This window comes from Chelonoidis abingdonii, chromosome 10 (genome assembly GCF_003597395.2).
Source record: "Chelonoidis abingdonii isolate Lonesome George chromosome 10, CheloAbing_2.0, whole genome shotgun sequence".
Taxonomy (NCBI): Eukaryota; Metazoa; Chordata; order Testudines; family Testudinidae; genus Chelonoidis; species Chelonoidis abingdonii.
The window spans coordinates 44,680,547-44,704,815 of record NC_133778.1 but is presented as its reverse complement, the minus strand read 5'-3'; the positions used below and the strand labels follow the sequence as shown (position 1 = coordinate 44,704,815).

At 39.7% G+C, this 24,269-nt stretch overlaps 1 protein-coding gene across 1 annotated transcript in view; it reads left to right on the top strand.

The window, feature by feature from the left end:
• SCN2A (sodium voltage-gated channel alpha subunit 2) overlaps nt 1-24,269 on the top strand; it is a 131,238-nt gene that overhangs the window by 19,974 nt on the left and 86,995 nt on the right. The window contains exons 2-7 of the mRNA XM_075070143.1: nt 11,967-12,285; nt 15,625-15,743; nt 19,456-19,545; nt 21,356-21,484; nt 21,980-22,071; nt 23,171-23,443. Of these exons, the coding sequence (XP_074926244.1) occupies nt 12,019-12,285; nt 15,625-15,743; nt 19,456-19,545; nt 21,356-21,484; nt 21,980-22,071; nt 23,171-23,443 (970 nt within the window). The 5' untranslated portion in view covers nt 11,967-12,018. The remainder of the gene's footprint in view (nt 1-11,966; nt 12,286-15,624; nt 15,744-19,455; nt 19,546-21,355; nt 21,485-21,979; nt 22,072-23,170; nt 23,444-24,269) is intronic.

The window sequence follows — 24,269 nt, the reverse complement described above, 5'->3', positions numbered from 1 at the left end:
AGGCTGCTTTCCCAGTCAGCAGCACCACGCGGTCACGCCTACCCCAGCCTACTCTTTGCTCCCATGGCTTATGAAGCCTGGACAGTAGTAAGGAGCAGTTTAACTATAGGCTGCGCAAGTGCATAATGGTGGTAGAATGTGCCTTTGGACGTTTAAAAGCTCGTTTAAAAGCTTTACTGACTCGATTAGACCTCAGTGAAATGGGGGGAGATGTTTATGGCGGGGTGGGAAGTTGAGGCAAATCGCCTGGCTGCTGATTAGGCGCGGCCAGACATCAGGGCGGTTAGAAGAGCACAGCAGGGTGCACTGTGCATCAGAGAAGGTTTGAAAACCAGTTTCATGACTGGCCAGGCTACGGTGTGAAAGTTCTGTTTGTTTCTCCTTGATGAAAACCCACCCCCTTGGCTCACTCTATTTCCCTGTAAGCCAACCACCCTTCCCTCCCCCTTTGATCTCCGCTTGCAGAGGCAATAAAGTCATTGTTGTTTCAAATTCATGCATTCTTTATTAATTTGTCACACAAATGGGGGGATAACTGCCAGCACCCCCTAGAATGGCATGCAGCTCATCATTGAAGCGGCATGTCTGGGGCTCTGACGTGGAGCGGCCGTTTGCCTCTCTGGTTCTTTGGTAGGCTTGCCTGAGCTCCTTAAGTTTCATGCTGCACTGCTGCAGGTCTCTGTTATAACCTCTGCCCTTCATGCCCTTGGAGCTTTTTTCAAATATTCCAGCATTTCATCTTTTGGAATGGCATTCGGATATCACAGATTCGTCTTCCCATACAGCAATCAGATGCAGTACCTCCCATTTGGTCCATGCTGGAGCTCTTTTGCGATTCTGGGACTTCATGGTCACCTGTGCTGACCATCTCGCCACACTGACCAAACAGGAAATGAAATTTGAAAGTTCATGGGGCTTTTCCTGTCTGCCTGGCCAATGCATCTGAGTTGAGAGTGCTGTCCAGAGCGGTCACAATGGAGCACTCTGGGATAGCTCCCAGAGGCCAATACCGTCAAATTGCATCCACACTACCCCCAATTCGACCCAGCAGGGTTGATTTCAGCACTAATCCCCTCATCAGGGAGGAGTACAGAAATCAATTTTAAGAGCCCTTTACGTAGACAAAAATGGCTTAGTCATGTGGACGGGTGCAGGGTTAAATCGATCTAACACTGATAAATTCGACCTAAACTCGTAGTGTAGACCAGGGCTAAGTGGGTGATATGATAGAGGTTATTTACTCCTTCACATAATACAAGAACCAGGGGTCACCCAATGACATTAATTAGTTAATTAGGCAGTATGAATTAAAACAAACATAAGTAAGTACCTCTTCACATAATGCAGAGTCAAGCTGTGGAACTGGTTGCCTAAGGATGTTGTGAAGGCCAAAAGTATAACTGAGTTCAAAAAAAGAATTAGATAAGTTAATGGAGGACAGAGATATCAATGGCTATTAGCCAAGATGATCAGATGCAACCCATTGCTCGAGGTGTCCATAAACCTCTGACTGCCAAAGCTGGGACTGGATGATGGGATGGATCACTTGATAAATTGCCCTGTTCTGTTCATTCACTCTGAAGCATCTGGCATTGGCCACTGTCAGAAGACAGGATATTGGGCTAGATAGACCATTGGTCTGACCCAGTACGGCCATTCTTATGTTCTTATATAATTTAACTTGTAAACTGAGCAATAGTGATCTAAAAATCAGTGTGACATAATAAATGTTGAACTACACAACATCACAGTCACTTCTCAGAACAGAACTATGATTAATGTTAGTTGCCCAGAACCACTGGTTGAGTGTTGCAATGATATTAAGATCTTATATCAACATAATACCCTTGTTTGCAAAAGATAAAAATAATTCATGGTGCCATTTCTTATAACTGTGCTATAGTTAAGACTGAGATGGGGCTTCAATCTTAAATAATTTCATATGTTTATAACAGTAATGTTTAAAAAAGCACTCGGGAATCAGGTTTGTCAGGAGAGAAGTCCCATCACATTTTATTAACTGCACAAGGACTCGGCACAGTCTCACTGTGCTCAGGCTACGTAGAAACCAAAGGGCCTTTGTAGCCAAGCTGACTCACCTCCTACTGGTCGTGCTGGGAATTAGCTCTCTTGGACCACCAGGGCGCCTTTTACTAGCGGTGTCTCATTTGCCATTACTTCCACTTCCTCCACCATCTGGACCCACATCACTCCCAGTCCTCAGTCCTTCCACTTGCCTCAGCGGCCAACTGCAGTCTAATCTAGTCCCTGGTTTCAGGGCCGAACTGCAGTCTGGATTTAGGCCACTCTCCTCATTGGCAAGTAGGGGCAGAGAGAGAGAGAGTGTGTGTGTGTGTAACCTAGGAGGGCCCCGGCCCAGTGACGCGATAGCTGGCAGCCACTTACTGCCCCTCCTCTTATTTACACTGCCTACTTGCCCTGGGCCACTTCTAGGCAGCCCTAGCACCTTCCCTGCACTTGCTTCAGGGCCTCAGTCTGGCCATGGTCAGCCAAGAGCGCCCCTATTGCTCCACTACCCTGCTCAGAACTCAATCCTTTAAATATGGGCTGCTCTAATAAGCCTTCTCCTGATTGGCTCCTCCAGTGAGCCCTTTTTTGAGTGGTGGAGTTCTGCGCAGCCTCTCCAAGGCTGCCTTAACCCTTCCACAGCAGCTGCCCCACCACAGGCTTGTTTGTTTTCTGACTTTGAACTAAAGATAAATAGAATTGTTGACAGAAAAAGACGGTTTCATATGTAAATAGTAAAAGTGAGGTTGCCAGATATACAAGATAAAGGATAACCAGCGATGAGGCAGTACTCATTATAATACCCCAGTTATAATAATAAATTTTTATCAATTTATTCAGCTTGGTCTGCCTTTCCTCAAATAGTTCAGTGTTCAGTCTCATACAGATTTTACCTTTCTTTTTTCTGGTTCTTTTCTTCTTTTTACCACATTGTTTCAGATACTTGTTTCTGTAACCACAATAGTGAAATACACTTATCTGATGCAAGAATTCATAACAAGCATCTAGCCTTGTTTAATTTCAGTAAATCAGGCTATTTTCTTGATGCTGTAGTAACTGGAACCTGGCATACATAGCCCTTGAAATAACTCTTGCAACTGAGGCCATTAAACTTTCCTAACAGGGTAATTTGGTATTTTCCTTACATAGTGAAATCCTCCACCTAGTCTAGAGTTGGCCATATGCCACCTGCTCCTGCTGGAGGACACCTCCCTGGCATAAAGGACACATAGAGGCTCAGTGGTGATCCTGGTCCTCTTAGGGACCATTGCACATAATGTAACAGCAATCCTGAGGCTGTTGTAACTCATGCCATGGGCTGACCTGATCCCTGGCGTTCTTCAAAAGATGATAGTTTCCCAGCTTCCAACCTCTCTCCCTTAGGCAGGGCTGCCAAGTGTTATGCATTCTCTCACACAGTCCACTGCTGGGATCTCATGGAAATACTCTTCATTGGGGCGAAGTTTCTTAGCATGTTCTGATGATATGTGGTTTTGATTTGACCAGTTTTGACCCTTTCAAAATATCACATTATATATGTACAGTATATTTTGCTCAGAAAATGTTTCTGAGCTTTAAAAATTCCTGGCTAATGAAGGCTGTACTGCATATGCGTGTGTGGGGTTAACTTAGCTGTTTAATCAAAAGTGTACTGAAGGTATAAAGGGGCTATGAAGGGCAGCTGTGCACATTGGGCCAGATTGTAATGCCCTGGCTGTGTTGAGCCATCAATCAAATATGTGAGTAAGAGGAGTTACAATCTGGCTGTTTATAAAGTGCACAGGTCAAAGCTAGTGGAAACACAGGAACTGTTGGCTGAGACTGTGGAGGTAGATCTACTGCGTATTTTGTAAAGTTGTCAGAGATAGCCCCAGTATGGTGTTCCTTGTTAGCTACATGGTTTTTAAGGTTTGAAAAAGAGAGGAACTCTCATGTGGACCTCCTAACATAAGGGAAATGGCTGTACCATTCTACCCAAAAAGTTAGATTAATGAATACATTTGCCAATTATCTGAAGCCATCTACGTTTCAAAGTCCAGAAGAGTAAAATATTTTGTCTTAAAAAAAATAAAGACAGAAGAAATTCCATTTTAAACATATGTTTATTTTATACTTTACATATAAATTACTTTAATTGACTCTGTATAACATGCACAGAATAGCACATACTCTAGGATCCTTGACCATGCTTCATATTTGTATCTAATAATATAGAAAAAATTGTGCATGAGAAATAGTACAGCACAGTAGGTGGTAAGAATTACAATTTATGTGCAACATGGCTGCTGTGCTCAGTGGAGCGTTGGTTTTTGAATTTGCTGAATTGAGCATTTAAATTCTCCACTTTTACATTTAATGGACATAGTTATTTTTTAGCTGTCCCTGAGGGAAAAGCTGGTAATTTGTTTTTCTTGGGGGGTTTTTAACCACGATTAATTTAGCTGGACTGCAGAATGCTCCTAGAATGTCAGAAAAAGAATGACATGATTCTCTCAGATATACCTTGTCAGAGGGTTAAATTCACCCCAGTGCAGAGCTCCTACACAAGGCTCTGAGCATCACTTATGTTCCTCTTAAATTCTGCCTCTTGTGTGGGCCCTCAGCACAGAGATGATTTTTTCTCTGAATGAGTAAAAGACAAAACAGAAGTGATGTTTGTGGTCAAGACGAAGCATTCTAAGGACATTTTCAGATGTTTGCATGTGAAATGCCCACTTTTTAGGGAATATGGGTAGATATCACTCGTGAGACAGATGTTCATGGAGTTCATCACTGGCTGCTCCTTTGACCTGGAGACCTATGTTGAGACAGTGATCAGGATTGGCTAGTATCTTGTCATAGCTACTTTTCATTCTCCATTAACATTTTGTGTGGTTTTATGTAAACTTAAAAATGTGTACATGTAGGTTATATTGTATTTTTTTATTTGATTGAGGTCTACATTTGTTTGTTGCTGATCTTATCTATCTTAGGTATTGTTAATTATAAACTCAATCAAGATTTTTTTTAAGTGGCAATTACCATCTCCAGCTTCTCTGGAGAGTCAGTCCATTACACTGGTCTACAATTTTTGAGAAGTCGTCTGCTTCAGAGATAAAATGTGGTATTTATTATGTATTTTGATGTGCTGAATTCAAATACGACAATTAAAACAACTGATTGGCTAATGTTTCTAAGATATTTAAGTTTTTACATTTTATGTCTATGTATATTGTATAGATAGTAGAATTTTAATCATAAATTGTAAACCTAGCTCTTTTCATGTGTTTATGGTTGCTTTACATGATAATATTTCACCTGTCCTGTTTATGTAACACTTTAAATCCGCAAAAGGTAACTATATAAATAATTATTATGAACAAAAGGCAAAATAATACTATGTACATCGTTCTAGTCCTGAATTCAGTGTCACTCGGCGGCTTCTTGGCTTGTCACTTGTATTTCATAAATGGAGCATCCTTTGTCATTGCTCAGCAATATCTGCAAGCATTGATGGGCTGCATTTGTCCCTGATACCGTTCTCCATTTGGTGCAATGCCTGGTGAAATCGCTCGCTGTGTGCATCATCCTGCATCCGCAGTTCGGTGGAAAAAAATCTAGATGAAGGTGCATAAAATGGTATCCTTAGTGACATGTGTACAGACCAAGGCTTGTTTGTATGCCTTGAGGAGGTTTCCACCAACACCTGTTATGTTCTGCGTTGTGTCGAGAAAATTTATTGCCACTAACTGGAAGCTTTCCATGCGTGTCTTTTTCCCATGCAGCTGCATGATAAACTGCATCAATCTCGAAGAGTTCACGAATCTGGAGGACCAACAAAGATACTCTTTTTATCTTAGCTTACGTAAACCTTGGGAAATTTTATGGAGGTACTGAAGAGCTGTATGTTTTGTCAATGCCTTGACCAAAGTTCTCTCAGACCCGCTGATTAAGAGGGTGGTAAAAAATCTTCCTTGATTCACAGTAGTGGATGCTGACACCTTTCCTCCAGGCTCAATGACTGTCGAGTGGCCAATCTTCTTGATGTGGAGTGGAATCTCTTGCAGACTATCCATTCGCATAGGAAAACACAGAACTTTGTGTCCATCTGCAGACCAAGCAATGAGCACAAACCTTCAAATTGCCCAAAGCTGCCACTCGATGTTGTCATGTTATGCACCTCAAAGTTGTTCATTTGTCATAGTTTCCTCATAGGACTGCATGACAACTGGAATGTGGCAAAATCATGCATGTGTAGCCAAACAGCTTTAAGACTCGTCTCATAAATCAATGAAACAGTCTCCATCATCTGGATCGTAACGATGTTGAGGTGCCATGCGACACCATCATGTGTTGCAGGCCTACAAAGATCACCTCATGAAGAAGAATGGACAAGCCTTTGACAGTCACAGAACATGGAAACCTAACACACCGCCAGAATTCCACTGTTGTAATCTGGAGCTCCAAACAGTCTGCTTAGCTCTTGGAGTTCGAAATCCCTGGACAGGTCATTCAGTTCACCTCTGTATTATGAGGTGTGGTCAGAGGAGGAGGATGGGAGAAATGTGAGCTGACATTGATGGTTCAGACAAAGTTTCATCCTCATTCTCTTCTCGTCGATCAAGTCGGAAGGATTTGTGCATCAGGAACCGGCAGCCCTTTTCCGTGTGTACTGGGTATAGCTGAAATGGAAGTCTGGATAAGGCAGCAGTCACTTTTCTCTTCTGGACACACTTTCCCACTGGTAGCACCATGCAGAAGTAACAATTGCTGCATGATCTGGTTGCTCTCCAAATCAGCACTGCAAAAGCAAGATTTTCCTTTTCCTGTGTCAACACTGGCGAAGCATTGTTCACAGTGGCAGCATATATGGGGGCCCACCTCTTGTCTGATCTCAGTTTCGCAGCCAAAATAAAGATATAGCTTTCTTACACCACAGTGTATACTGCACTTTGTATGCAAAAGTCACTTCACCCACAACAAGCAGAAGTTATCTGCACGTTCAATCAAGCCACGAGGCATCTCGGCCACTGCTAAACAGAAAATTGTCTCTTTTGAAATTCAAAAAACACTGACAAATAGAGAGTACCACACTGCAATGTATTATAAACTGAATACAGAAGCAATTTGTTCAGGTCGAGGATATGAAGCTTCGTTTTGATTGCATATCCATGATTCTAGGAATAAAATGATGCAATTCATTATCATGTATGAGCAATACCAGTCAGATGCATAATCATTCATTGTTTTGCCTAAAAAGCAAGTACTGTCCAAACCCAGTCATAGATTTATTCATAGATCCAATCAAAGATGTATTTTAGTCATTTCTGGTTTAAATTGAGATCCCTTCCCTTTATAAGTCGCTTATCCTCCGCCGTTCCCAAGTCAAGAGTCGTATATACTGACCCAATAGCATATCTTGAAAACTAGAGCCAATCAACAATTTTAAGCATCATTTTCGTTCTCAGTGACCCAGAATTAGTAACGTTTGACTACATTTATTTCAGAAGCATTTTGGCTGTAGAGCAGTGTTATTTTCAGATACAGCTCTTCCAGTGGTCATCCCTATCTTTGTCACATCCAGGTTGTACTAATGTACTCTATTCCCTATTGGTATATAGTTCTCTGTAGTGCAGCATACATTGGCTTGTACTTGCTGCCCTCATGTCCACTCCACAGTGCCCTTTCACTTCACACTTTGCCACTGCTTCTTCCCTTTCTCTCTCTCTCTCTCCACTGCCCCTTTTTTAGCATATGCGTGCAGATGTTACAGATTGAGTTGAGGTGCCATAGAATCTCAGATCTGTACATTAGTATAATAAAAATCACACATCTCAACTTTTTAATGCAACTTTTTCAAATTAACTAGTAATATAATGTCCACAGTTTTTAAAGTCTATTATCCAATCATCAGAGACCAGTATTTACTGCTGTGAGTATTCCCCACTGATTTTCTTGTCATCTGCAGGATCAAGGCTTTAGGTTATCCTCTTTCTTGTCTTGCAAATGTATTTTTTCATCTTTTTTTTTATTTCTGCGTCCTTTTACTTGCTCTCACTATTTTCTTCTTCTGTGTCTCCCTTGGTCCTTTTTTCTTATGTCTTCATTGTATATATATCACTCCTTTCTGTACATGTGTGTTGTTTTGTTCTTCGGGATACAGCATGGCCTTGCAGAGGGAGAATAGCATTCCTGCTTAGTTTTGTGGTGCTTATCTTACATTACAGTAATGATGGAATCAGACTTCTTACCCAAACTGTGTGGATTAGGCAAGCTTTTGAGGTATTTGGTTTATCTGAGCTTTTATGTATACATATACATATCTATGTATTATGTGTATATAATCCACATGACATTAGATGCTGTAGTAGAAATCTCATGACTTAAAGTATTTAATGTGTGATGTCTTTGAATTGAGCATATTAACTGTATTTATGGATAGTTACTATTTGAATTGTATATTTGCATGGTTTAAATTTATGTATTTAAAGAAAAACTAAAGGAGTATTGGTGGGAAATTGTTAGTCTAAAGCAAAGTGAAATAATCAAGACAGCTACATTGTTATTTGTTGAGACCTAGCGTACACAGGGCTGCTGCTGGGGGACACCTAAAGCATTTGTCTTAAGCTTGGGGTGGTATGCCTCTACCACTCCTGCACATCAAGCCTTGCCTAGCTAGACAGCTTCTTTTGTTCTAGGCACTGCTGTGCTGAACAATGACACAGCCTTGACCCCTCTGAGATTTTATTTTGTCACTAATACTCTGATGATGAGATTGCACCCAGTGCATGAGTTACTGCAGTGACTCATTTTGGGCTCTGGACCACAATGAAAAATCACACAGCTATTTTTCTTCCACTCCTCCTCCTGAAACTCTGGATACCTTTCTCTGCTTTCCTCCCTACTATCTGAGGAAATGGCTCTTGCTGGAGCCTCTGTACCCTGTCCCCCAGAGTGGCATCTCTTCTGAATCTGGGGCTTTATCTCATAATCCTCCTCCCCTAAAGCTGCAGCGTGACCTCATGCTTCCCGCCCTCCTGAATCCGTCCTGTCAAGGCCACAGGAGTGGGCTTTTCCTGCGCCTCATAGTTTCCTTACTCCTCCTTTCTCCATTCCAGCTTCAAATTGCAGTGGCCCGCTGTTCTTTGGGCTCCTCTTCACGACCCAAGAGAAAGGCAGTAGCTGCTGGATAATGAAATGGATATGGAGTGAAAGAACGAATGAATGAGTGATTGAGAGAGGATGGATAAGGGTAAGTATGGGTGTAAAAAGTGAGTGATAGAACATAGTGGTGGAGAGATAAGGAAAGGCAGGGCCGCCCTGATGGGGGGGCAATTTGCCCCAGGCCCCGGGCCCTGCAGGGGCCCCACGAGTCCTGGCCCGGCAGTAGTCCGGGTCTTCGGTGGTGTTTCGGTGGTGGGGGGCCCTTCAGTGCTGCCGAAGACGCAGACCGCTGCCAGGTGAGTACAAGTGCCGCAGCTCCCCCGCTTTGCCCCAGGCCCCCTGAATCCTCTGGGCGGCCCTGAGGAAAGGGTAGCTAGCCAAGTGAGCAAATGAAAAAAATAAATAAAAATAAAAACAGTTAAGAATAGAAAATCCAGAGAAAGCAGGAGAGAGAAAAGGAGAAGGAAATAAGGTAGCATTTGGAGTGGGGCCCAAAGAGACTCAGTGGGCTGCCTCAGGGTCAGGTTTCTGAGGTTCCTGCTTCTGTATCTTGTTTTGTGCACTGTAAATCCTGGCTGCATTCCTGAGCACAGATTCAGTGCAGCACTGAGCTCCCAAACCTGCCACCCTCTACCGCAACTTGCATCCAAGGACTGCATTTCTCTGCTGCTTGTATTGAAAGAACACCAAATAAATCTAATTCATTTATATTGGAAAAATAATGTATCCCATACTTTAAATTAATCTAGACTACCATAGGTCTCAAGAACTGCCTTAGTTGCAGTCAGCCTGGGCAACACCCATTTCTCTCTTCCTCCTCTCTTTTGGTCAGTGTAATTGTCACACTGTTAATATCTGTGACCTCAGCATCAACAGATGTTGCATGAGTTCAGAGAGTCGTGAAAATTGGAGAGATTCTGTAAGAGCTAGAGTATCAATGCAAAAGCCTCAGGTTAAGCAAGTATTTGAGTATCCAAAGTTTCTAGTTGAATTCTGCAGTTGGTTTCTTACAGAAATGTCTTCTGATCGTATATGAATGCCATCTAATGGTTGTTACAATTACAGCAGCTAGTAGTATCTTGTGCAGGAAATGCCAGTTTTTACTTCAATAACCAGGATCCTTTAGCAGGAAGTTAGGTGTGGTCTGTTGAAGGAAAATTAAAAAAAAAAGCATGATGGAATTTTAGCTGCATTCTTCATGATGTCGTTCCAAATCCACACAGGTGCAAGATTCTATACTGGTAATGCATTTTTGTAATTGTCACCTATGGTGTTTAGAGAGGATTCTGTCTTTTTCTGTTATTAACAATAAAATCTCTAAGGATTTTGCAGTAGGACCACGTTCATTTTCATAATTAACCCTTCTGCTGCCACCAAACAGTACATATGTTCCAACAGCAATTTTCTACAAAACATCCATAATAGGATGCACCAGGTGAATCTGACTGCAATAGGAGAGCGCATTTCACAGATGTACCTGCATATGTTGCAGCATGTCTGTGTGTGTTGAAGGAGATAGTTATGTGCATGGTGAAGAGGGAAGAATGGAGAATTAGACATGGTGTTAGCTTCTATTCAGATAGCTCTGAAAACATGAAGTTGCTGCAGCTGTGGTGGAGTCGGACAAGCCTATGTGTACTTAGTAGGGAAATAAAAAAACAGAGCGTGCAGGAAAATTCAGGTTATTGCATCATTTTAAGTTGAAAATTGCTTTTTTGGTATATCATCTGGCACTGAAGCTGTTAATCTTGTATTACATTTGCTGTTTTATTATATGGATAATATAATTTGCCCATTCAGATAAAAAAAAATCTTGGGAAAATTATCAAATGCACAGATCACATTCATGATTTCGGATCATAGTATCTCTGCATTGGAAATACTTTCCATTTGTCATTTCTGACAGAAGTATAAGGTGGCTTTAAAAGAAGATGGTTCTGCTCTCAGTTCTGAAGATTATGCAAAATATACACAATTTAAAGATAGCAACGGATAATAAAAGGTCTAAGAATGTTTAGTAGCAAAGACCAATTTGGATTTAACACAGAAATTCTTTCAGCACATGATATGTTACCAGGGAGAGGATTTATGTTCAGGTACCTAAACATGGTTCCTTGCTGCCTAATCTGTGAAGCCAACATGCTTGTCCCTGAAAAGAGGGAGCACCTCACACTCTATCAAGCATTCCCCTGGCTGATGCTTTCAGTGTCAATGATGGGATCCTGAGGAAGCCATGTCCACACCTCCTCACAGAGGGGGGATTGGTCTGACATAAGACCTTTCATGGTAATAGTGTTAAAAGGGCAATTGTGCTGGATGTTCCAACCTGACACCACATAATAAACACTTTTTTAACTTATTAATTTCAATTAATTTATTTCAATGAGTGTGGGGAAAATCCTTTTATACTACCCAGTAACTATCTCATTCATTAGCATGGTCATAACATTTTCTGGGCGGGGGAGAGAAAAGAAACAATTTTTCTACTTATTTTAAAAATTAATGTATACACTCCGCATAACTGCCAATTCATCACTTTTCATAAGCAATACATTAATTTTAAACTAATTTTTTAAAGGGTTGCTACTTTTCCAGACATCTAAAGAGACCAAATGAAAAGTTAAATGCCCTATCTTGAAAGAAAAATGAATGAATGGATCAATTTCACAACACACTGTTCTCATATAAGTACCCTATTTAATAAATTGCCCTACAGACAGTGATATGAAGATGTGTCCATTTAGATTGCTTGTGTGGTGGTGGTCTAATATTTTGCTGTGTTTTTGTATTTTTAGCACTTTTTTATGTGTGAGGCTAAACGGTAATTAAGAGGTGCAGGATGAAAAGATGGCACAATCAGTGCTGGTACCACCAGGACCCGACAGCTTCCACTATTTCACGAGAGAGTCACTTGCAGCTATCGAACAACGTATTGCTGAAGAAAAAGCTAAGAAGTCTAAAAAAGAACGTAAAGATGATGATGATGAAAATGGACCAAAACCAAATAGTGACCTGGAGGCAGGAAAGACACTGCCATTTATTTACGGCGACATACCTCCAGGAATGGTGTCCGAGCCCTTGGAGGATCTGGACCCATATTATATCAATAAAAAAGTGAGTGTTTCTAAAGATTGCAGTTAACATGTTCCTGTTAGAGATTAAGAGTATTAAAATACTATAGACCCTCTGCAGGACTCCCTTTTTTCCACTACTTTGGGCCCAACCTAGATGTAGTGCTCCAGTGGTTGACTTCATTGGCACTGCATGCAGTAAAATGTGTTTGCAGGGTCAGGCCTCTGATTTGGGTGTTGTGATACACTGTTAGCTTTATTACAATATACTTGGCATTTCACTCTAATTGTAACTGTACGTGAAATCGTCATTTAAGGATGTCAGTGTTTTCATTATGAAACCCACTGAAAAGTTGCCTTGAATGGCCCTCTTGCTCATTTTCTTCACTATTTTGTGGAAAACCGTAGGTTTTATTCCTGATCTATTCTTTCATTACTTGGTTTGTCAGAGGTGAGGAGTTAGGCAGAGATAGTATATCAGTGTGCTCCTAATTCATTTCTCTTCACCCTGTAATCTGAAAGACCTTGTATCTTCTTCCTAGATCATTTGGGTGAAGGACTGTTAGTCTTTGAAGCATATTCCTTATCCAGAATCAGGTTACTGAAATAAAGGGTTCAAAGGAGAGCTTGCAGTCAAAGAGGTAGGGAAATATGGGAAGAGGTAGGGCTCCTTGCTGGAGTACCCATAACATAAAAAAACCCTCTTATTATACTATTTAAAAATATTTTATTGAAATATGCCATTTTTAATGGAAATATGGAAAGGTAAAATTTTGGCATAATCCTGTAGTATGTCCCATTGGAGCCAGGCAGAGAAGTACAGAAATACTAGGCCTTTGTGCAGATCGCCCTGGTTTCCTCTGATGTCCCAGATCTTCAAGTTTTGGGCTTTGCACTGTACCTACTCCAAAAACAGAAAACCTGCCCCATCCCAGGATAAGCCAGAGGAAACTCTGCTTGCTGAAATTCATGGAATTTTCTGTCTTCAGGATTTTTTGCTGTATGTGGAAATATATTCCCCTTGAGAATTAACTAGTACTCTCTAAAAACAAAAACAAAAAACCAACTACTATTAAGAATGATGCATTAGCTGAGCAAACCAAGGAAATCTATGAATCCCCATCAATCATTTTCAGTTCTGAAACCACAGCAATATCATAATGAGATGAGCTTAAGACAGATAGAAGCCTTATGAAGAAATATATGTCTTTATTTGCTCAATGTTGTGTTCTGAAAGTTCACATACTGACAAACACTTCATGCTGTGGCTAAACTGAGAGTTATATTTGAAAATTAAGTTGTTTGATTTAGGATCATATTCTGCTTGCCTTACTCAAGTAACTAGTCCTGTTGAAGTCTGAGAGTAAGGCAAGCAGGATTTGGGTCCAGCTGTTAGGGTTTTTTCCCCCTCAGTTCTCCAGTAATAATGATGTAGGACTCACTGGTGGAGATCTGAAACTTAGCATCAAGACAATCATGCCTTAGACATCAGAAAAGTATTTATTGCTATTAATACTGAAAATGGGATAGCCTCTTTCTTCTAATCGCTAAAACAGTTTCAAAATTGGCTGTGTGATAGTGATGTTGCAGATCATGTTATTTTTTGGAAGTATGGTGGTTTACACGCTTTACAAGTTTATGCATTATGATCAGAATTTCTCATAAATTTTCACTGATTTTCCTTAAGTTTTGTACATTTAGATCAGGCTCCATTTTCATTTCATAAATGTGTGTCAATGAGCCTGCATCACACAAATGATGGCTTCAGTAAGAATTTGTCTAGGCAGTAGAAAACATGTGAGGAGCTCAGGATTTCAGCCAGAATTTTCTGAAGTAAAGGGATGAAGTTCCAAGGGAAACAAGGAGAGAAGGGGGCAAAAGTTTGGTGAAAAGCAAATGAAATTCCAAGTATACTGAGGACCAAAGTAAAGCCTCGTTAAGGACTAAAATGTGGTTCTGGAAGTCAGCAGAGGGCAGGGAGTGAGAATCAGTGTGTGGTTAAAAAGTTGTAGCATTCATTCTGGTGGAGGGCAGTACTAGCCTCCACGGATACAGCAGCAGAACTTACCATACCTGTACATAAAGCATAGCATGCCCTCCTTAAGTGCTGCCCCCCTCTCCTAGCTGATGCAGTGGGGCCACTGGCAATACTACTAGCTTATGTCCCTTTTGATATGTCCAGTGATGGTCTTAAGTTGGCTCCACATGTATGTGGAATATACATGTTTCAGAGACTTAGGTGTATAAGGTACATTGAATAAAAGGTTGAGCCTTCCTGGCTTCTCTGGTTTTAAGAAAAGATTTTCATTCAAAGCTGTTCCAGTTATAAATGCCATTTTAACACAATCAAAAGATATAACCTATTACTGAAGCTGTGGGTAGGAATTGAAATACAAATCTTTACTGAATTCTGTGTGTTAATTAGGTAGCACAGATAAGCTTTTAAATCATTAAATATGAAAAGTAGATGTATTCATGGCCAAAAAAGCCTCATGATAAATATAAACAAGAATAACAAATTTTAGTTCTGCTTTTTTAGTGAAAAAAATTTAACTTTGTGTGTGAGAAGAAAATCTGAACATGCCATATCATGTCCATACAGTGGGGGCTCCTGACTGCTGCTGCTACCTGGGGCTCGGGCTGTGGGGCTTAGGTGACAATTTAAAGGGCCAGTGGCTTGGCCACCGCTACCGCTTCTTGCCCTGTACATTGCTGCCCAAGCCCTGCTGCTGGAGCCCTGCTGGTGATTTAAAGGCTCCACGGCTCCCAGCTGCTGCTACCGTAGCAGAGTCCCGGGCCCTTTACATTGCCGACAGAGCCCTGGGGGTTCCCAGATGCCGCCACTACCCCGGGGCTCAGGGCTCTGGTGGAGATTTAAAGGGCCCTTTAAATTGTCATCCGAGCCCCTGCTGCCTAGGGTAGCAGCGGGGAGGCTCCAGCAGTGTTTTAAAGGGCCAGGGGCTCCCAGCCACGAGTACCACAGCGGAGCCCCAGGCCCTTTAAATCTTTGCCAGAGCCCCAAGCCCTGCTGCCAGGAGCCCATGTCCCCTTTAAATCGCTGCCTGTGGAAGCCGGTCCAATACACGAATGGTGTGTACACTTAGAGCTCACTTTGTCCTCTGTCAAATAAGACATAGAAAATGTGTGTTTTCTAAATAATGCTGTTGAAATGTTTTCATACAATTCTACTTGTAGAAATTCAGTTGGAGGCTGTCCTGCATGTTAGGTGACCTACACATGAAGTTGTTGAGCCTGCAGAGGTGTAAATGAGAGCAGAATTCAGCTAATTGTAAATAATGATGAAGCACAAGTGATGCAGAGTATGAGAATCCACATTGTAATATTTTCTAAATACAATTTTTCATTTTGTTTTCTTTTTCAGACTTTTATAGTATTGAATAGAGGGAAGGCAATCTTCCGATTCAGTGCCACCTCTGCCGTGTACATGTTAACTCCCTTCAATCCTCTTAGAAAAATAGCTATTAAAATTTTGGTACATTCATATCCTTTTTGAAGTGGTTGGTTCAAAATATTAATGAACAAAATGCTGGTTTTATTTTGGTATTTAAATCATTAGTGGGTAGGCCATCCCAGAAGAGGTAAGATCCACAATGCTCTTTCCATCCTCTTTCTGCTGCTTTCTTTCTCTCTCTCTTCTCTCATTCTGACTAGTGCATAGAGAACCTCAAAACTAAATGATAGTACCGCAATATATGACTCTGTCTCACTTTGATGATAAACATAAATCATATGAATCTAGTAGTAACTATGGATCTGATCCTGCAAACACTACCTTAAGTAGTGAGTGCCTTGATATCAATGGCTCTACTCAAGGTAGTAAGCAAAGTGTTCAATGTGTTTGCAAAATTGAACCTTATAGAGTTAAACTTGAGTCCTCTATGTCATCAGAGCCCCGAAGCATGTGCATAGCACTACTTGCATTTTTTCTCAGAGTTGTGTTCTGTATATTTGGAGATGGTGACATGATTTTAAAAGGACAGTCGTTTATTAAAGCTGAAATGCAATTGGCATAACAAACCCAGTAACTTCAATAAGTTTAATGTGTTCAAAAACAAGAGGTACTATGTCAATTATTTTAAAGTACTGTAAGATCCCTCCGTGTCTAGTTTTTGTACTCCCATTCCAGGCTGCAAGATAACTTAATACTGTGCTGGTAATATCACACCCTTCCACCCGCTATGGAATTCTCCTAGATCATGGAGCTAATCTTGGTGGGCGTAGTTGGGATCACACCGCATGAAAAAATTGGGTGGGCATATGTCTTACAGTGTGGGAAAGACATGCCCCTGTTATTGCTCCATTCTGCTCTGATGGTGAGACACTTCTCAGGAGCAGCAATACGGTAGGAGCATGCAGCTTTTAGGAAGCATTTCTATAAGAATCATTTGTAAGCCCTGTGCAATATATTAATGTATAAAATTCTTAGAATACATGATTTTAGATTAGTTGAAAAACTCCTCAGAGTTGTTGCCCCTTGTCTTCTGCTCCTTTCACGTTTGAATTTCTGTGGTATCACAGCCAACAGTATTCTGAGAAGAAAGGATCTTTCAAATATTGCAAACTAGCAGAATAATTTGAAAGGGATGCTATGTGCTGCCTTGGCATGATGGTTCAGAGGGCTGAGATATAAAATGTTGCAATGAGAAAGTACTCTACAGATTGTGATTTTGTAGTTGCTATTCTATTCTGTTCTTTATTTTATTATTTATATTGCAAAGCCTTGTAAAATCTTTAATTTTGGGGGAATTAAAATAAAGGTACTTACTGACCTCTTTACACACCCTTCAGTCTCCATGTTTTAAACAGATTTCCCTGGTGGATGTGATCTTACCACTTACCAGGTGGATTGCATACTGAGACATCACACAGAACAGGGGCCAATGATACATATTATTTATAGGAAAGTGAAACTATAGACTAGTTACCTATATGCTACATGTCCTCCTTATCCTAATTATTTGCTGCATTCATGTGCTATGTGCTTGTTTCTAATAACTCTTTCAAAGTTTTCTTTAAAACTATATATTGTGCACACTGTTCCCTTGGATATTTATATTTTTAGAATTTTCTATTGCTAAGCAAACCACAGACAAGGGCATTATTATGCATATCATTTCTACATTTACAATTTGATTCTAAGGAAAGTGGGTGGAAAGATGGGAACTATGACATCAGAATTATGCCTGGAGTTGTAACACTGTCAGTCATCCTTTCGTTAACCACAGTATGTTCTAGTCATGAAATAGTTACCTGATAGCAACATAGCTGAGATTATTTTGTGGCTGCTTGGTAAGTGGAATTTTAGCTAAATGAATTTAAAAAGTTAATCGTTTAAAAAAATAAACTTCAATTCTTATATTAAGTTTAATGTTTTAACTCAGAGCTCTAACACAAAGTGGTTTTGCATGACTGGGTTAATAGCCATCATTATTTTATGATTATTAGATAAGAGAGGAACTGATTGTGCCATTAGTATCCATGCACAGAGTAGATATCTCATGCAGAAAGTGTGGTGGAGTCAGTTGCCTCTGGAATAGCATTGCTCATCTTTCTCCAAATCAGCAGAAGGCTCTCTGTGAGTCTGGCAATTCGTTGGTGGGGGGAGAGGGATTGAGGTTTGTGACTTGGCAGTGCTTCTCTCTAGCTTGCAAGTATTCACTGTCACATCCAGTCTCCTTTAAGTGGGTTTATTATCTATACAAAACCAAACAAACAAACAAACAAAACCACTCCCTGAGCTTAACCTTTGTCCTAGGGTTTCACAGCATTCCCTCTCCGGGGTCTTTAGTAACCCTGCTTCCTGCAGCTTCCCAGTCCTGGCCAGCTTCCTTATTCAGTCAGCTCTGTTACTCTTCTGTGACAGCAGCTCCAAGGCTTCCTGAACACCTGGCCTCTTGCTCCCAGGACCCCACCACAAGAGTTGGTTCTGCTTCTAGCCCTAGACACAGCCTAGCCTAACCTACCCTATCCCACCCATCTCTCCCCTTCTTCTTGTCCTTTGACAATATTTTGTTGCCCCAGGTATAGCCCAATGGCCCACCTGCTCTCACACGGGGAGCTGGGCCTGCTATTCACAGGGACCAGCTATCCTGTGACAGGGCTGTAGTAGAGAAGAAGGGGTAATTTAGAAGCTAGACCCTAAGCTTCTGTCTTGGGAGAAGGAAGCGTATTGTTGGAAACCTCACTCCCTCACTGCTTATCAAAAGGTTGCAGAGGAAACTCCATGAGGGGAACATCATAGTGTTTGCTTTCCCTTATGCTGGTATTCCTGAGCAGGAGTACCATCTGTGCCTATGTTTTTAGTCATAGCCACCCACAGGCCAAAGCAGTTCTCAAAGTCTCTAAAATACAAATGTTCTTAACGTTTTGTAGGTTTTGGTGCCACCATGTGGCCATTTTATATATCATATGTCTGTATGTTTTTCATTTTGGTGTACTTTAATGTTTATTGGGCTGTGGTGGGTTTTATCCCTCTTGATAGTGAATGGGGTAAATCCAGAGCAACTCCATCAAAGTTAATATAGTGATTTTGGATTTGCTTCAGTGTTTACTGTGGATCAGAATTAGTGAGGACAGAATTTGGTCCAAAATCTTTTAACATTATAATCAAAGCCAAATATAGCACAAGCAGCTGTCATTCATGCTTCCCCCTGAAGTATGGGACAAATTTCTCTGTGTTCTCTTCCAGGGTCTTATAGGCCTGCCTTACAACATATGTAATATTCTAGCCCCGAACAGGGACAGCAAAATGTGCCAAATTATGTAGTGATTTTGTGAAGCGTAGCAATATTGGGGAGAAACTATAAATTTACCTGTTTGGCACTAATGAGCTAAATCAGATTTATGTCCATATCTTCAGACTTGAAAGACTGTTGCATTATCCCATTGCACTACAGTCCATCCCTTCTCAAGTCACTCCTTTTTATTAAAAAAATCATCTATCATCTCTTTTTAAAACTTCAGTTTTCTTTATGTCAGACTTTTTTATTTCAATGGCTGATTATTCTCTTTTATCTGTAAAGTAACAACTAAGAAAATTCTGAGATATTTAGGGCTTTTTCCCTGAGCATCAACAGAGTAGTGAAGGGATTAATAGTTCCTGATAATGAAAATTTGCTTAAATGTTGATCTTCATGTAATACTCTTGTTATGATGAGATTTTTCTGATGTATGTTCCTTGACTATAATCTACATTGTTCAGCATGCTTATTATGTGCACTATTTTGACCAACTGTGTATTTATGACCATGAGTAACCCTCCAGAGTGGACAAAGAATGTAGAGTAAGTTAAATGCATTTTCTTTAAATATATTCACAAATCTGATATTAGCTTCTGTAAGTGATCTTATTTATGATAATATGAATTGACCACAACTAGTCTGTGACATTGTTGCTTGTGTCCTCTCTCTCTTGTGACTCTAACTCAAGACCATAAATGACCTCCCTTCTATCAAGTTGTTCATAACTTCTATTCTCTATTGTCCCATCTCTACGTGGGAGTGGAAAGCTGCTTGTAGGGCCATACAAGATCTGTATATCAATCTTTTTATACACGTATTTCTCATTTATTTCAGTGGAGTTATGTATATGTAATGATGGCAGGAATTAGCCCCTTCTCTGCATATCGTGGGTTATCTGTATTTTTCATTGTGTGATAAACATGTCAATAGAGAGATTATCACATGAACGACCATGCCTCCAGTTCACAATTGCACAGACCTCCCTTTCACAGGCAAACAAATAACATCCCTGTGTAGGGTGACCAGATGTCCCAACTGTATAGGGACAGTCCTGATATTTGAGGTCTTGTCTTTTTGGGTGCCTATTACTCCCACCCCACACCTTATCCTGATTTTTCACACTTGCTGTCTGGTCACCTTGTCCCGGTGACAACTAAGGCATTTGCTTATTTGAAAAAGTAATAGTGGGAGAGTACTTCAAATGAAAAGAACTATAAATCCATGATTTAACAGCTGGAAAATAGGAGGAGGCAATCCAGCATTTTGTAAACAACCAGCTCTCCACAGATCACCAGCAGGTGCTCTGTGCATGACTGGTACTGTGTACACCACAGTTTGGGAACTACAGCTCTCCATGCTGCTTCTAGTATTTGAAGAACATTAGCTTGATTATTCTCTTTGATAAAGGAAAATCTTGCATAGTCCTCAAATACTGAATGACCACACTATTATATTACTTACTTTTTTTGAATGATATCCACCTAATTAGTTAAATCCTGGCACTACTGAAATCAATGGTAAAATTCCCATCAACTCCAATAAGCCAGGTTTTCTTTCAAGATTTTTTAACATATAGCAACTAGAGGTAAGCGTGGAAGCAGGCTCTGCTTTAATTCCTACAGGCTTCCAGCAGTACTGATGCTACCAAGGGTTCTCACAGAACCTTCAGGGGTAGAGGGCGAGTCACAGTGCATGAACTGCACCCATGGAACTTATCCTATACTTATTGTGGCTTTGGCAGTGGGGAAGATCTGGCGGAATATGATCAGTGACAACCCTTCCCCCAATCGGGATCTGTATTTCAGCGGAATCCCCGTGGGTGGCCTTCTATAATATTTGAGAGCAAGAAGAGAGCATGTCACAAAGTAGGCTTTCTCTCTCCAATATCTTCCAAACTAAATCTTCATTCTTTGGCTGCCCTTTGCTCATGGAAGGAAATGAGAGCTAGGAGCTGTTGGCTATTTTTGAATTGCCTGAGTAAAAAAAAGTGTGGTAATAAATTCTTTGCAGTGGAAGAAAAAGTTTTTTTACATAAACTCATAAAAAGTTAAATGGACTTTTATCAACTTTTCCAAAATACTCAATTTTGGGCAGAAACCAAAGGCTTGATCCTGTGAGATGCTAAGCATCTCTTGCAAATGCAGAGTTGTATAATATATATATATGGATTCTTTTTTTCTCAGATAAATAATTCTGCAGATGTTTAAAGTAGGTTAAATCCTCTATTCAATCCTTAAGGCATTTAAAAGAAGAAAATAAATCAAATAAAATAACTATAAAGAGTAATTCATATAGAAATGTTATGTCATTAATATTTGTCTCTACTGATTTTTGCTTGGATATTTTCCTCAGATACACATTCACTGGAATTTATACTTTTGAATCACTTGTAAAAATTCTTGCAAGGGGCTTCTGTTTAGAAGATTTTACTTTTCTTCGAGATCCATGGAATTGGCTAGATTTCACTGTCATTACATTTGCGTAAGTCTTTTAACAATTTTTAACGTTTTTGAGGGTATGAAATTAGTGGCTACAAATTACGTCATATTTTGGAATGCAGAACGTTTGGAGCATAGGTTTCCTGTTGTTTCAAAATGATTTTACCTGTTTTGCGTGTTTTAATATCTCAAAATTAAACATACTGCAGAAGCCAGAATGGTGTGTCAGCCACTAATATTGCTACTAATATTGGATTATATTCTCAAGGGAAGCTAATTTCATATCCTATCTTCTTTCTGTTTACCAGAATGGAAGCGATCCCTTTGACTTCATGCCACAAAGTTACCATATTAGGTGTTCAAAATTAAAATCATTGTGGTTTACTTCAGTGACATTTAAGTTTAATTTGATGGTCAGGAAAACATATTAATAATACAAGGCAAAATACAGTGAAAGGTGAAGAGGTCTTGATGAAAGACCCAAGTAAGTAGCATAAAATCTGCCTAAATTCTGAACAACTGTGATTTAATCCTACAGGTATGTAACAGAATTTGTAAACCTAGGCAATGTTTCAGCTCTTCGAACTTTCAGAGTATTGAGAGCTTTGAAAACTATTTCTGTAATCCCAGGTAAGAAGTAATTGGTGTAAGGTGTTAGGCCCCTTGTATCTCCAGCTGTTATCTGTGTGCTGTCATTGTGTTTGTGTGTGAACTCCCCTATTACAGATATGTGACAGAGTTTGTGGACCTGGGCAATGTCTCAGCGTTGAGAACATTCAGAGTTCTCCGAGCATTGAAAACAATATCAGTCATTCCAGGTGAGAGCTAGGTTAAACACTGAGGCTGACTTTAATTCCACTGAAGCTTTAATCACACATTTTAAGCATAAGCCATGTTGCTTGCTACACATTATAAACAAAATAAAAAGCAGGAATCAAAATTAAATTTATTTAAATTTGCTTTTTGCTTTTTTAGTATTAGTGTTATTTTCTTTTCTGAATCAGCCTTTGAGTTTAACAAATTCTTGCATGAGACATTTGCAGTAAACAGCCTATGTGATTTGCATCTTATGACATCAAGCTTTCTTTATACATTTTTAAAAAAGTTAATCTTAAGGCTTTCATACTGATGCAAATTTTATCATTTGTTACAATCACTTGGGATTGAAGCGTGTAATCAGTTTTAAAAATTTAACATAAAGAAATAAAACCATAAAGGATAGCATGGGCATGCATGGGGATTTTTTTAAAGATGTCTTTCTTCTCCAAACCATCACCTGTTCTATAACATAAGATTTAACACTGTATCCTTAAAATATTAGCATGTAATAAAATCTTTTCTGCTGTCTTACCAATGTAAAATTTTTGAAACAAAACAATATAATAAAGGTTTGGGCAAGAAGCATCAGCAAATGAAAACAAGAAACTTTTTCTATATAGGGCTGAGATATAGCATGAATAATAAAATCACTGGTTTTGGCATTACCAATGTGTTTGGCATTATGTATTCTTTATTTCCATACACAAATCTCAAATGAACATAAACCTACAGCTTTTCATTCATCCTCACAAGCGATCAGGCTTTTCATAAAATTTACTATATCACAAACATTAGAATCATTTTCTTGTCATTCTGCATGAAATCTTGATCTTTTCAGGAAAGAGCACATAATATTTTATATGTTTAGTATCTGTTTAACATCATAATAAAAATCCCTTTCTGTTTGCAGGCTTGAAGACTATCGTGGGAGCCCTCATTCAGTCTGTGAAGAAGCTCTCAGATGTAATGATCCTGACTGTGTTTTGTCTGAGTGTATTTGCACTAATAGGGCTGCAGCTGTTCATGGGCAACTTGAGGCACAAATGCTTGCAGTGGCCTCCAGACAATTCTACTTTGGAAATAAATGTTATTTCCTACTTTAATAGCACAATGGGCGAAAATGGAACATTTGTTAATACAACAGTGAGCACATTTAATTGGGAGGAGTACATCGAGGATAGAAGTAAGAATTTATGATTCATTACATTGTTTTGTCTGAAAGATTTAAAAACAGATAGAAAAGCATGGCGCTATTGTCTTTCCATTAAGATTAAAGTAGTATAACCAGATTTAAAGATATAAAAAGTCAAAGGTCTGGTAGTTCTGGTACAACTAAGGAAGGCATTATGTATAGATAAATAGTCTCAGTGTGGATTAAAATTTCTCATCAATAAATCATCATCATATTATCGCCGCATGTTAAAATTTCCCTTAAAAAATTCTTAAAGATGGCTTGAATGGAGTACAACTAATCCCTCCAGGTGAGTCTTGATCTGGAGGAATAAGCAAGAGCTTGCATATTACACAGCTGTTCATTTATTTCTAATCTGTGAATAAATCAATGACCTAACTCTTTAGTATCCTTAATATCCTATCATTTGGACAATGATTTAAAGGAAGATACAGGAACCAGTGCAGCATTTGCATTATCTCAGACAGGCAGCGTTAAAGACACAAGCTGTTACATTAAGAAATAAAAAATGCTAATAAAAATAATAAGAACCAGTATAGAACAATTCTGAAAGTCTTTGTCATGCTTTGATATGATGAGCTGTATTTCCTTTGTCCTAATCTATACCATTACTGTCAAGGTGTCAGCTCCTTTTCTGATTGTTAATGATCTATTTTATTATACTTACGACCATGTTTAGTGATTTAACCTACATTAGCAGCAGAGAATCCTGTGGCACCTTATAGACTAACAGACGTTTTGGAGCGTGAGCTTTCGTGGGTGAATACCCACTTCGTCAGACGCAGGTAGTGGAAATTTCCAGGGGCAGGTATATATA